Raw genomic sequence first — 13,858 nt, forward strand, 5'->3', positions numbered from 1 at the left:
TCCCCACGAACACAAATGCCATCCATGCTACCCTGCCTGTCACCAGGTCCTGAGAACAGATGCAATTAAGAGCCCCATGTCGAGCCCAAAAAACCCTCAAAAGCATCAGCGATGTCCCCCCCCAGCCGCGTTCCAAAAAAGAAAGGTCTACCACCGGGTCAGGCAAGAGCCAGGGGGAGCTCACCGGCCATCCAAGTGCACCCATCCCTTCTGCCTCCCCCCGCAGGTATTCCACACTAAAAACTGTTGTATTTTGTTAGAAATACATTTAGTAATTATAAGTTTAACCAAAGTTTATTAAATCTGGCCAAAAACTGTTAGATATTATGAAATCCTTTATGAAGAGTGCGTTTTTATTTCACTTGCCTAACATTCCTTCGTTATGAGCAGTAAAAGTATATATTAACATGAAAAGCATTTGCCTTAGTTCGTTTGCTTCTCTTTCATTAAACATGTCCATTTGCTCGAGCTCTTGGACCTTTTTCTTTCTCCCAAGTATCGCAAATGTACTCTTCCCTATTTTCTCGGGAACTGAAATGCTTTGGTCCACTTCACAAGAAATGAGCAGATATGTCAGCTTGGTGACTGCACAAACTGTACGTAGCAAGATAGTAAGTACATCATGTGGTACGGAACCCAAAGCAAACAGCCGGCACAAAGGGTGGAAAACATTTGTTCCTATTTCATTGGTTTACATGTATCTATTTTATAATAAAAGCATATTTTTAAGGAATGCTTGCCAGCTTTCACTTGCTTTTAGCACCCTCATTGTCCTTTTAATTCACTGTTGTAAAACAAAACTGTTCTTGTGCTTTTAACACGTTAATCTATGCTGAAATTTCTCAGCCTTCATTAGTTTCTACAGAAGTGGTTCATTACTAAATAAAACTGTGTTCATGATGTAAAACATGCAGGGAATGTGCTAGAAGTGGACTCCAGTGCTAGCATAATGGCTAGCATATCGGCTAGCCACTCAAGATGTCCCAGTAATTAATGCGACCAAGATCCTGAGAGGAGGAATCACGTGATCACAGGGAAAGGCTGGAGTATGTAAAAAAAATAAATGTGGATTCAGAGCATTGGGTGATCAAATACAGGCTTGTTACTCTACAAGCTACGGGCAGCTAGCCAACAGGACTGGAGCCAAGATCCACGCAACACGCTGAAGATTTGATGGTGTGTGAGGATACAAGGACCTTGGGTAGAAACAAGAAAGCGTCAATGTCTGAGCATTTGCCTGGTAGGAAGAGAGCTTATGTGGGTCTTATAGTGCGAGTGTATGATAGGTGACGATATGGGAGGTGATCACTACCGCCAGACAATCATATTTAGAAATGCACAAACACATGGTAAATGGCCTGCATTTGTATAGCACCTTCTTAGGGTTCTATGATCCCCCAAAGCGCTTCACAACACAATCAGTCATTCACCCATTCACACGTTGGTTGGGATGAGCTACGATGTAGCTACAGCTGCCCTGGGCCACACTGACAAAGGCGAGGCTGCCGAGTACTGGCGTCACCGGTCCCTCTGAACACCACCAGCAGGCAAGGCGGGTTAAGTGTCTTGCCCAAGGACACAACAGCAGAATTCTCTGGTCGGAGCTGGAATCGAACCTGCAACCTTCCGATTACTGGACAACCCGCTCTACCTCCTGAGCTACTGCTGTCCCAAACAAAACAAATTAAAGTTGTATGTACAAGAGCATTAGCATAATCTGCATCCAGCTTGAATCCTTTTTTGTCTCTGAGCTCTTGTGATTCAGAAAAGTACAGATGTTGACTCTTGTTTGACCCCACTGTGATTGGACGTCTTTTATGTTTTACCTTCATAAGATAAATGTGTTCTTTGTCTCGTCTGAGGCTCCGCCATGATAAACACATTACAAAAAAATGCTAACCACTAACCAGGAATGGCTCTTCTGACCTGAGGTGTAAACATGGATTGCTGTAAAGTGTTAATGCTTCACGTGAGATACTGGACTTTGTGAGTCTTCAGGGCAGCGGGGCGGAGACTTCAGAACCACTTGAAGTTGCAAGTGTGGTTTTTGGCCACAAGGGGTGGAGGGGACTAAGTGACTTGTCATTAACCCCGTAATGGGTCATTTTAGCATAAACTGGCTCAAAAAATAATTTAAAAATACAAAAAACTTATTTAGTTTCCCTTTAAAAATATGTCAATAGTATCTAAATATAAGAATTTACAAAAACGATTTAAGACTACTTGAAGGTCTTGATTTTCCGTAAAAGCACCTTTTAATCCTTTTAAAAACCCAGCAGACACCCTGCTTATTGTCCATATGGCATTTAAGCTTTGAATCTAATATTTCTACAGTATTTATAGTTGGACGCCATTTAGCTATGTTTCACTAGGTTGGATCTCAGCTCCCGGCAGAGAATGCTGCTGTTGTGTCCTTGGGCAAGACACCTAACCTGCCTGCTGGTGGTGGTCGGAGGGACCGGTGGCGCCTGTGTTTGGCAGCCTCGCTTCTGTCAGTGTGCCCCCAGGAAGCTGTGGCTACAATGTAGCTCATCACCACCAGCATGAGAATGGGGGCATGCATGGGTGAATGACTGATTGTTTTGAGAAGTGCCTTGGGGGGTTGTAGAACCCTAGAAGGCACTATACATTTTGTGATCTATAGTTTGGCATTAGTCTAGGTTTTATGATAGAACTCTTCTTGGTCTTTTACACAAACAACAACAACAATCTATAATTTCCCCCAGATCTATGTTTAGCTAGACTAGAATAGAAACAATGATAACTCACGAAAGCAAAATTATTAGCAAAAATAACCAAGGTGTTCTTGAGTCTCGTATAGATTTGGTAATCTACGTACCTTGGGAAAAAGTCCTGGTTCGCTGAGAGGTAAAAATTAAAAGTGCCGGTATTGCGTACTGTTCCATACCAACCCACTTAAAGCATTGCCTATGAATATGTAACTCACAAGCCTTAGTTGTGTTTTCTTTGAGCCATAACAGCTTTGTACTGTAACTTCCAACATGGCAACCGCTACTCCAGCTGTAACATGTCATGAGAAGGAAAGCAGAGAATGCAGTTCGGGGCACAAGAAGGACTTCAGGAGAAACATGAGAACACAATAAGAAAAATGAAGGGAATGTGGGGCAAAAACCAGTGAGGAATATTAATTTACTCGTGTAGCAGGCAGTGCATTATTAAATGAGCCAACAGGCTCCATGAGGTGACCGAATTTCATGATCAAAGGTTGCGAGAGAAGGCGTGAGCAGTGGGAGACGCATGGATTAGGATGTTTGAAGTTGAAGGAGCTGAATCTCCCATTTCTTTAAAGAGGTAAATATGCCCTTAGACCTGCAGAAACTCTAGATAAAATCACTAGTGTGGGGTTTTCATTAGGATAAAGAGAGAGAGAGATTGTTGCCAAGTGGAAGTGTATCATTTTGAGAAGTATTCATCATTAAACTTTGGTAAAAGAAACTCGACCTCCACAGCTGAGTAGGATTACATTTACTCAGCCTCATTCTTTTATCCCATTCACCCAGAGACAAGAAGCAGCTGAGAAACATGAGCCTGTTTATAAAACTATTCATCCTGATTCTTGGAAGCTAAAAAAGCAACAGAAGAAATTACACTAGATTCATGGCAAAAGCTGATAAAACTGGATTAGGTCTGTTAGTATGTCTAGAACAAGGTGGTGGTGGTGGGGTGGGGTTAAATCAGGTTTCAACTGTATGCGGATGACTGTCAAATCTATTTACCTGTATCATGCAATAACTCAAGTTCTTTTAAACCGCTCTTGGACTGCTTGGAGGAGGTCAAGTTATGGATGGCTCAAAATGTATTGTTCTTCAACCAGAATAAAACTGAGACTATCCTGTTCTGCCCCAAATACAAACATGGATGTGTCCAAGAGATTGACTCTCCTTCATTAGCGCCTTGTGAGAAGGCTGTGGTCACCAACCTGGGGGTGAAGTTGGATGTAGAGCTCACACTGGACACCCAGCTCAATGGAACAATCAGATCCTGCTACTTCCATCTCAGGAGAATAGCTAGGATTAAGCCGTTTCTTTTGCGCAAACATCTGGAAACTGTCATCCACGCCTTCATTACCACCAGACTGGACTACTGTAACTCGCTTAATGCAGGCATCAAGCAGACCTCCATAGCGAACTGCAGAAGGTCCAAAATGCGGCAGCCAGGTTACTGACTGGTACCAGGAGATCTGAACATATCACGCCCGTCTTGGCATCCCTACACTGGCTTTCAGTCTCTTTTAAAATTTCGTTTAAAGTTCTGGTGTTTGTTTTTAAATGTTTAAATGAGTTGGCTCCACGTTATCTGGCAGACCTGATTCAGCCTTATGTTCCCGCAAGGAACCTTCGGTCAGCTCAACAAGGACTGTTAGTCGTTCCGAAACACAGACTACAATCCCGAGGGGGTCGTGCTTTCTTGGTGCTGGGGCCGAGGCTCTGGAATGAGCTACCTGCATGGGTTAAACAGGCCAACACGCTCGGCAAGTTTAAGAGCCAGCTGAAAACTCACTTTTATTCTTTAGCTTTTATCCAGGAAGAGTCCCGTTAACTGTTGGCTTGGCACTTTTTGCTGCCCCACATAGATTTTATCTGCATGTTTTTGCTGGTTTTAAATGTTTTTATTTTATTTTATTTTTTTATGCTTATTTCTGCTGTGCCACGCTTTGTTTGGTCCTTCGGCCATGTGAAGGCGCTATATAAATAAAGTTTTAGTTAGTTAAATCACTTGATTAAACAATATTAATTAGTCTTGATTTCATGTGAACAGCCTGAATTAAAAAGTGCAGGTGGTCAAGGTTACTTCTTGTTTGTTTGCCCTTGAAGATCTCAACAGCTGCATCAAATTTCTAAAAAAAGGAAGTTTGGAGAACATGTCACAATTATTTTATACACATGCAGAGTTTGTTTTTATATGATAGTATAGGAAAATTCTGTATTGTTGCATTTAAAATTACAACAGAACGTTTTAACGGGGATCAGTTCAGCTTTATCATGACTTTATCACAGTAAAGATAAATATGAGTAAAGAAACGTTCTTTAAAAATAGCACAATTCTACTATACATGTAGTACTTCTCTGAAGTTTTCAGTAGTTTGTTTTCAGTTAGCAGAAACATCACCTGGCTCTCAGCAGCACCTGCTTCATGACCACACGCTTCTGTTCATCTTTCACATCTTCATTTATGTCCGTTCCACCAAAAATAAGCCCAAAGGGTATTTGGACGTCTGTTGTGAAGACAAAACACAAATGTTAGTGGCACTAGAGATGGTGAATGTATTTGCAGGTCTAATGTTTACCCTCATAAAAACATAACACTAAGAGCAACGTAAGTAAATAGATGATGCAACAACAAGGATGTTTACCCAGGAGAAGTCTGCCTGCTTTGAACAGATGAATGGCCAGCACACCTTCAAACGGAGGATCCTGAGATACCAGATTTGCCACATCAGCAGGAGATTGAAATTCTCCCGCATCCCTGAGCTCACAAGTGTGTCCTGCTGATTCGATGTGAGACCTAAAACACAAATAGATATGGATGGCTCATAGCAGTAAAAGGAAACCCAATGCTTCAATATAATCTGTAGACCTTCAACAGGGTTATTTATATATTTATTTTTGCCTTTTTTAAAATTTGCTACCAGTTTTTTGTGTTCAGAGATGGGAACACCAAGACCCCTGCCTTGTTCTGCAACCAAAATCAACAACTCTTAATAGTGGGCTTGCAGGTGGTGGATCCACTGAAGTTAAAATGGGCTAACTTTTAAAGTTTGAATGGGCTTTTGTTTGACAGTTTAATTCTTACCATCCAATCATCCCTCCACTGTCCCCCGCTTATCTGGGGTTGGGTCGCGGGACAGCAGCCTAAGCAAAGAGGCCCAGACCTTCCTCCCTCCAGCCACCTGGGCCAGCTACTCCTGGAGATCCCCAAGGTGATCCCTGGCCAGCTGAGAAACATAGTCCCTCCATCGTGTCCTGAGTCTTCCTTTAGGTCTCCTCCTGGTTGGACATGCCTGGAAAACCTCACCAACCAACCTGATGCCTGAGCCACCTCAACTGGCTCCTGTCTATGTGGAGGAGCGGTGTATCTACTTCAAGCCTCTCCCGGATGACTGAGCTTCTCACCCCATCTCGAAGGAAAAGCTCAGACACCCTTTGGAGAAAACTCATTTTGACTGCTTGTATCAGCAATCTTGTTTTTTAGGCCACTACCTAAAGCTTGTGACCATAGATGAGGGTTGGAACGTAGATCAACTGGTAAACCGAGAGCGTCGCCTTCCGGTTCAGCTCTCTCTTCAGCACAATAGACTGCATAACTGCAGACACAGCACCAATCGATCTCCCGCTCTATTTTGCCCTCATTCATGAAAAAGACCCAGAGATACTTATTTTAACCCATAAGTTAATTAAAATGGTTAGTGACTGTATGATCTCTTGTATAATAACTTTTATGCATCTCTTTTGAATGATCAATCTGATGAAAATAAGCAAAGTATGTTTTTATGAAAACATGTATAAACCAAGAACAAGCTTTAACTCAACTTGTGGCTTTTGCATGAATTAAAATAAACTTTTTTACCTAATCCTACATTAATAGAACATACCAAGCTAAGCTAGGAAAAGGTCATTTGCAACAGGTAGTTGGTGTGCTTTTTAAACTAATGCATAAAATCTGTAAATGCCACTACGGGCAGCGAACAGTTTTGCAGCAACTCAAAAATGTATTGGCCAAAAAATTCTGAGGTTTCACTGAAGGATGCGACACTTCCTTGATGCTTAAGATCACGTTTAAGCCGAGGTACTGACAGTTGTTACGTGCATTTCACAGATATTCATAATGGTGTAGGTGGTTTAGTGCAGCACCACCAAACAGCTTCACTTATACATAACATCGGTTAGGAATTACCTGTAAGTTACTAGCTAATTAATGCGCCGTAATGGGTTGTTTCCATTCGTTCTAGAGTAAATTACCTTATTCTGTCAGCTGTTGTATGGTTCCCGGTTTGGGGGCTGAGAGGGGCGAGGAAGAGTAATTTCATTTCTCCACAACAAAATGCTCTTTGTGCAGCTAACACTGGTGACGACCAGCCAGGAAAAAGCGACACACTCTCCGCGCTTCAGCCGGCTCTCTGAACTCAGCTCCTCTCACATTTCCTGGATTCATGCCCGTAGCTTCCACGTAAGGTAAAAGCTGACGACAGCTACCTCATATTACCAGAGAACCACGCTTGAAATGTTTACAAGTCCGTCTCCAATCCTACTCCCTGGAAACACATGTACCGGTGGAGATCAGATTTATATGATTTTTATTCCGTTTTATTTGAGACGTCGCATACAGGACATCCTGATTGCACATCTATTTCTGGAACACTTTTTGACAGTACACTCATTCGTAACTAATTATGTTAAAGTAAAAAAAAAATAGAAACAATATCTAAAACTAACCACTTCCTTATTCTGATGGTTCAACGCATGCGTAAACGGGAACAGATATCTAAATCATATGGATGGGCTCTTACGCTCCTTCTACAAGTCTGTAGGGAACAGTGTAGTTACGTATCGTCTACGCAGCGACGCAAATGTGGCTGTTTGCAGTGGGCCGGCTGAGTGTCACGCGATAGAGGTGTGACTGTTTTTGTGGACTTCCAGTTCTCTTTTGAGAAAGTATGAAGCTAGAAAAGAGAAACTAGTGCGGTTAGCATTAACGGGGCTAATTGAGATAACGGAAAACAAGTGTTTCATCAATTGAAGGTAATGTAAAACCCAACATTTACAGCTATATTCGTGTCACTGCTGAGCTAGCTTAATAATGTTTGTACTAAGTGTATGTTTTATATTTATTTAGAAAGTCAGGTCTCTAACAATTCACACGTTGTTTTCTAAATCGGTGTTAGTTGTATTCAGTGTCTACACCAGATGACAGCTTTAATTCATCTGTTTTTAATGTATATTTTCCTTCAGGTCTTACACAAACCAGGACCAGACCAAAGTTGACTGTTAATCATGGCTAACAACGGGGATGCCGATGAGAGCACCCCTCTATTGGACTCCGATGACACGCCTTTACCCCCATCAGTCTTCCAGGGAAGGAGACTTGCTTGTGCTGCCATCCTTTTTGCTGAATCCCTAGAGAGGATTGCTTTCTACGGCATCACATCCAACCTAGTACTGTTTCTCAATAGTAATCCTTTTTATTGGCAGGGTACTCAGGCAAGTCAGGCTCCTCTGATGTTCATGGGGATAACTTACCTGATTTCACCATTCGGAGGCTGGTTAGCAGATGCATACCTGGGGAAATTTTGGACTATTGCCTCAAGTTTAATCTTGTATTTTATTGGCATGCTATTTTTCCCTTTGATTTCACGTGATGACAGCAGGATACGGCTATGTGGAGAAGAGACAGCATTTCCACTGCAACCTGTTGAATGCACAAACGGCACCCGTACACCAGATGTTAACTGTCCTATTCGAGCCCCATATTGTGGCCCAGTGGTCTACATTGGACTGTTTTTAATTGCACTAGGTGTGGGGACGGTGAAGTCAAACATCACTGCATTTGGAGCAGATCAGGTAACGTAAAAAAACCTTTTCAGACTTTATTGTCATTGTAGAAGTAGAGAGTAAGTTCCTTGTAACCTAAGGGATCTGTTTATCATGTGATTCATCTGCTAGATCAAGTGTGCAGTGTGCAATTATGGTAGTCAGATGTGATTGATATCCTCTGTTTACCATGACATTTTGCTGAGACACACATGCTCTTAATCTCCATGACGTGAAAGTATAGTTATGTGAAATGAAAGTATGAAAATATGTTTCATGCAAAAGGAAAGTTTGTTGATGATGCTGAAGGTGCAAACCTTTGGTCATCTTTGCCTACTAATAAATGTGGTATAGTTTGCTTGGGAGCAGCAAAGCACACTTAGTGTAAGGGATGTAGGAAAATATCAATACACTGAAATAATCTCAGTAATTCATCATAAGATGCTGATTCAACATTTGAAAGCAGTTTACAGAATATATTATTGAGAATTTACACGACCATATCTATATCTTTAGGTGTGGTGTAATTCAAACTCTCACTGCTAGGTGGCAGCAATTTTTACAGCTTTTACGTTTTACATTCTGACAGAACAATATCGCCAACACTTTTTGTAGCAATATATCGTATAGTTGTCCCTGTTTTGTGGAAGATACAAAAAGAAAAGGAAAGAAAGAAAGAAAAACGATCTTTTATTTAGCGCCTCTCAAGATAAATATCACAAGGCTCTTTACAAAAACAACACATTTAAAATATAAAAAAGATTTAAAAAAACGATTAAAAATATGTTTAAAATTACAAAAAAAAATTCATTTGTGTTTAAAAAAATGTAAGGAAAGGGAATGAGAAAATGAATAAAAAAGAGGGAAATCGGTGGACCCTGGGAAAGGTGGAATAGTTAGAAAGAGCATAAAAAGGAGAGGGTGGTGGCAAAGCCAGCCTGAACAGGTGAGTTTTCAGCTGCTTTTGAACTGTATCACCTGATTCTTGCCAATGCACTTCCTAGCTATTGTAATATTTTACATATAATATTTCTCTCTCCCTGGGCTATCACCTTACCGTGGTGGAGGGGTTTGAGTGTCTCAGTGATCCTAGGAGCTAAGTTGTCTGAGGCTTTTTGCCTCTGGTAGGGTCACCCATGGCAAACAGGTCCTAGGTGAGGGATCAGACAAAGAGCAGCCCAAAGACCTCATTTGATGAATTATATAAATGGAAACCGTGTTCCCTCGCCCGGACATGGGTCACCGGGCCCCCCCTCTGGAGCCAGGCCTGGAGGTGGGGCACGTTGGCGAGCACCTGGTGGCCGGGCTTTCACCTATGGAGCCCTGCCGGGCACAGCCCGAAGAGGAAACGTGGGTCCCCCTTCCCATGGGCTCACCACTCGTGGGAGGGGCCAAAGGGGTCGGGTGGTAGTCGAGGGCAGGGACCTTGGCGGTCTGATCCTCGGCTACAGAAGCTGGCTCTTGGCACATGGAATGTCACCTCTCTGGTGGGGAAGGAGCCTGAGTTGGTGTGTGAGGTTGAGAAGTTCTGACTAGATATAGTTGGACTCACCTCAACGCATGGCTCTGGCTCTGGAACCAATTTCTTTGAAAGGGGTTGGACTTTCTACCACTCTGGAGTTGCTCCCACTGAGAGGCGCAGAGCAGGGGTGGGCATACTAGTGGCCCCCATCTTGGTGCCTGTACTTTGGGGTTTACCCCAGTGAATGAGAGGGTAGCCTCCCTCCGCCTACGTGTGGGGGGATGGGTTCTGACTGTGGTCTGTGCTTATGCACCGAACTACAGTTCAGACTACCCACCCTTTTTGGAGACCTTGGAGGGGGTGCTGTAAAGCGCTCCTTCCGATGGCTCCCTCGTTCTGCTAGGGGGACTTTAATGCTCACATGGGCAACAACAGTGAGACCTGGAGAAGTGTGGTTGGGAGGAACGGCCCCCCTGATCTGAATTCGAGTGGTGTTTTGTTATTGGACTTCTGGGCCAATCTTGGATTGTCCATAATGAACACCATGTTCAGACATAAAGGTGTCCATATGTGCTGTTGGCAGCAGGATACCTTAGGCCACAGCTCAATGATCGACTTTGCTGTTGTTTCATCTGACCTGCGGCCGCATGTCTTGGACACGTGGGTGAAGAGAGGGGCGGAGCTGTCAACTGACCACTACCTGATGGTGAGTTGGCTCAGATGGTGGGGGAGGATGCCGGTCAGACCAGGCAGGCCCAAACGTATCATGAGGGTTTGCTGGGAACGTCCTCAATTCCACCGACACATCTTCCAGTGAGGAAGCAAAGTCTGGGGACTTTGGGTTGGCCTTTCAAATCTCTGGTGCCGAGGTCACCGAGGTGGTTAAAAAGCTCCTCTGTGGCAAGGCTCCAGGGATGGATGAGATCCGCCCGGAGTTCCTTAAGGCTTTGGATGTTGTGGGGCTGTGTTGGCTGACGCAGCTCTGCAATATTGCGTGGACATAGGGGGCAGTCCCACTGGACTGGCAGACCGGGGGGGTGGTCCCCTTATTTAAAAAGGGGGACCACAGGGTGTGTTCCAACTACAGGGGGATCACACTCCTGAGCCATCCTGGTAAGGTCTATTCAGGGGTTCTGGAGAGGAGGGTCCATCGGATTGTTGAACCTCAGATTCAGGAGAAGAAATCCGGTTTTCATCCTGGCCGTGGAACACTGGACCAGCTCTATACACAGGGGGATCCTGGAGGGTGCGTGGGAATTTGCCCAACCAGTCTACATGTGTTTTGTGGATTTGGAGAAGGCGTTTGACCGTGTCCCTCGGGGGACCCTGTGGGGGGTACTCTGGGAGTATGGGGTACCAGGCCCTCTGATATGGGCTGTTCGGTCCCTGTATGACCGGTGCCAGAGCTTGGTCCGCATTGCCGGCAGTAAGTTGGGCTCGTTCCCAGTGAGAGTTGGACTCTGCCAAGGCTGCCCTTTGTCACTGATTCTGTTCATAACCTTTATGGACATTATTTCTAGGCACAGTCAAGGTGTGGAGGGCATCTGTTTTGGTGGCCTGAGGATCAGGTCTCTGCTTTTTGCAGATGATGTGTTCCTGTTGGCTTCATCAGAACGTGATCTTCAGCTTTCGCTGGAGCGGTTCGCAGCCAAGTGTGAAGCAGTTGGTATGAGAATCAGCTCCTCTAAATCTGAAACCATGGTCTTGATTCGGAAAATGGTAGAATGCCTTCTGCGGGTCAGGGATGAGGTCCTGCCCCAAGTGGAGGAGTTTAAGTATCTGTGGTCTTGTTCACGAGTGAGGGAAATCTGGAGCGTGAGATCGATAGGCGGATTGGTGCTGCATCCGCAGTGATGCAGGTGTTGTACCGGTCTGTCATGGTGAAGAGACAGCTGAGTCAGAAGGCGAAGCTCTCGATTTACCGGACGATCTATGTTCTTACCCTCACCTATGGTCATGAGCTTTGGGTAGTGACCGAAAGAACGAGATCGCGGATACAAGCGGCCAAAAGGAGTTTTCTCCGCATGGTGGCTGGGCTCTCCCTTAGAGATAGGGTGAGAAACTCGGTCATTCGGGAGGGGCTCGGAGTAAACCTGCTGCTCCTCCATATCGAGAGGAGCTAGTTGAGGTGGCTCGGGCATCTGGTCAGGGTGCCTCCTGGACGTCTCCCTGGTGAGGTTTTCCGGGCACGTCCAACCGGGAGGAGACCTAAAGGTAGACCTAGGACACGGTGGAGGGACGATGTGTCTCACGTGGCCAGGGAACGCCTTGGGATTCTCCCGGAGGAGCTGGCCCAAGTGGCTGGGGAGAGGGAAGTCTGGGCCTCTCGCCTTAGGCTACTGACCCCGCGACCCGACTCCAGATAAGCAGATGAAAATGGATGGATGGATGGATAGTAAATATTAAAATTGTTGTAACTTTAGATGCATTTCCATTATATGAAATTATTTAATGTTGGAGCACAGTTGAATGTTTTCATCTAAACCACTTCTTGTAATGGGGACAAATCCTAGAACCCCGCAAGGTGCTTTACAACACAATCAGTCATTCACCCAGTCACACACATTCATGCCCTGGTGATGATGAGCTACATTGTAGCCACAAGCTGCCCTGGGATGCACTGAGAGAGGCGAGGCTGCCAAGCACAGGCGCCACCGGTCCCTCTGACCACTACCAGCAGGCAAAGTGGGATAAGTGTTTTGCCCAAGGACACAACAGTAGCATTCTCTGCTGATCCTACATCCCTTCGATCAATGGATAACCTGTTCTGCCTCCCGATCTACTGCTGCCCTTAAGTTAAAAAAAAAACTCGTCTTGTTTCTGACCAAATAAAATTCTTATCTGTGTGTTCAAGACTTGGAGTCATCAAAACAGGCTCACAAAAACCATCTGATAGCTTGATGAGTTTTTGTTTGGGTAAATAAATTGGAAATACACGAATAATACATAGTCTCATTGTAATAAATAGACAGTTAAGCTTGCCCAAATGTGATGAAACATTTTCAGAATTAAACATTTGAAAATTAACATGCAATGCCTAAATCTTTCAATGAAATCCTCCGGATCCTGCAGCTAGACGTGGATGAAAAGTTCTAGAATAAAACTGAAGTGTTCCCAGTAAATGTGTCTAGATTGTAGTTCTAGAAAGGATGACACTCCAATTGTTGCAATTCAGACATGAGCATGTAGGCTGTCGGGGATGAAGGTGGTGTAGCTGTGGTATATTTAGACACTTAGCTCAGAATGAAACCGTATTGCAGACATCTAACTTAAAATATAACTTATTACAGTCCAGAATCAGTTAGGTCTATTTAATTATTTGTTTAATGGAAAGATGATGAAAAAGTGTTTTGTCTCATTTTGGTTGAACAAAGGCCAAATACCAGGCCAGGCTTCTATCAAACTTTAGCTTTGACATCACAACTTTGTTGGTAGATTTTTCTCAGTCTGTTTGAGCGTGTACATACAAATGTACTTTGTTTAATCCTACACTGATAAAACTTACATCTACAAGGACAAATGCATGTGGGTCGGATTAATGAGCATAATTATCTTCTACTGAAAAGATATTTCACAGATTTTATTGCATTTCTTCAAAGATATATAAACCATCACTGCAGATTAGGTAAGCATGAATATTAAGCATGAAGGGCTTTAGTTATTTAAAAAAATCTAATCTATGAAAAAATACTTTCTATTCTGGCACATTTTACATAATTTCTTTGCTTCTGCCGAACCGGTTCGGCTACATATACAGATTCCATACACAGATAAACTGAAGACCGTTTTGCTTCTTGAGTTGAATGACTCAGAATCCATGTCACTTTTAGCTTAATATCTTTAATAA

The 13,858-nt window shown here is 43.7% G+C and overlaps 2 protein-coding genes across 2 annotated transcripts in view; one reads left to right on the forward strand and one right to left on the reverse strand.

The window, feature by feature from the left end:
- The window catches only part of glt1d1 (glycosyltransferase 1 domain containing 1), a 31,412-nt gene extending 24,136 nt beyond the window's left edge, over positions 1 to 7,276 (reverse strand). The window contains exons 1-3 of the mRNA XM_015972131.3: positions 6,981 to 7,276; positions 5,375 to 5,526; positions 5,131 to 5,236 (exon numbers count right to left, since the gene is read on the reverse strand). Coding sequence (XP_015827617.3) covers positions 5,131 to 5,236; positions 5,375 to 5,526; positions 6,981 to 7,048 — 326 coding nt within the window. The 5' untranslated portion in view covers positions 7,049 to 7,276. The remainder of the gene's footprint in view (positions 1 to 5,130; positions 5,237 to 5,374; positions 5,527 to 6,980) is intronic.
- Positions 7,277 to 7,443: 167 nt separating this feature from the next.
- The window catches only part of slc15a4 (solute carrier family 15 member 4), a 49,233-nt gene continuing 42,818 nt past the window's right edge, over positions 7,444 to 13,858 (forward strand). The window contains exons 1-2 of the mRNA XM_015972130.3: positions 7,444 to 7,760; positions 7,971 to 8,579. Coding sequence (XP_015827616.3) covers positions 8,013 to 8,579 — 567 coding nt within the window. The 5' untranslated portion in view covers positions 7,444 to 7,760; positions 7,971 to 8,012. The remainder of the gene's footprint in view (positions 7,761 to 7,970; positions 8,580 to 13,858) is intronic.

Source organism: Nothobranchius furzeri, chromosome 17, assembly GCF_043380555.1.
Source record: "Nothobranchius furzeri strain GRZ-AD chromosome 17, NfurGRZ-RIMD1, whole genome shotgun sequence".
Taxonomy (NCBI): Eukaryota; Metazoa; Chordata; class Actinopteri; order Cyprinodontiformes; family Nothobranchiidae; genus Nothobranchius; species Nothobranchius furzeri.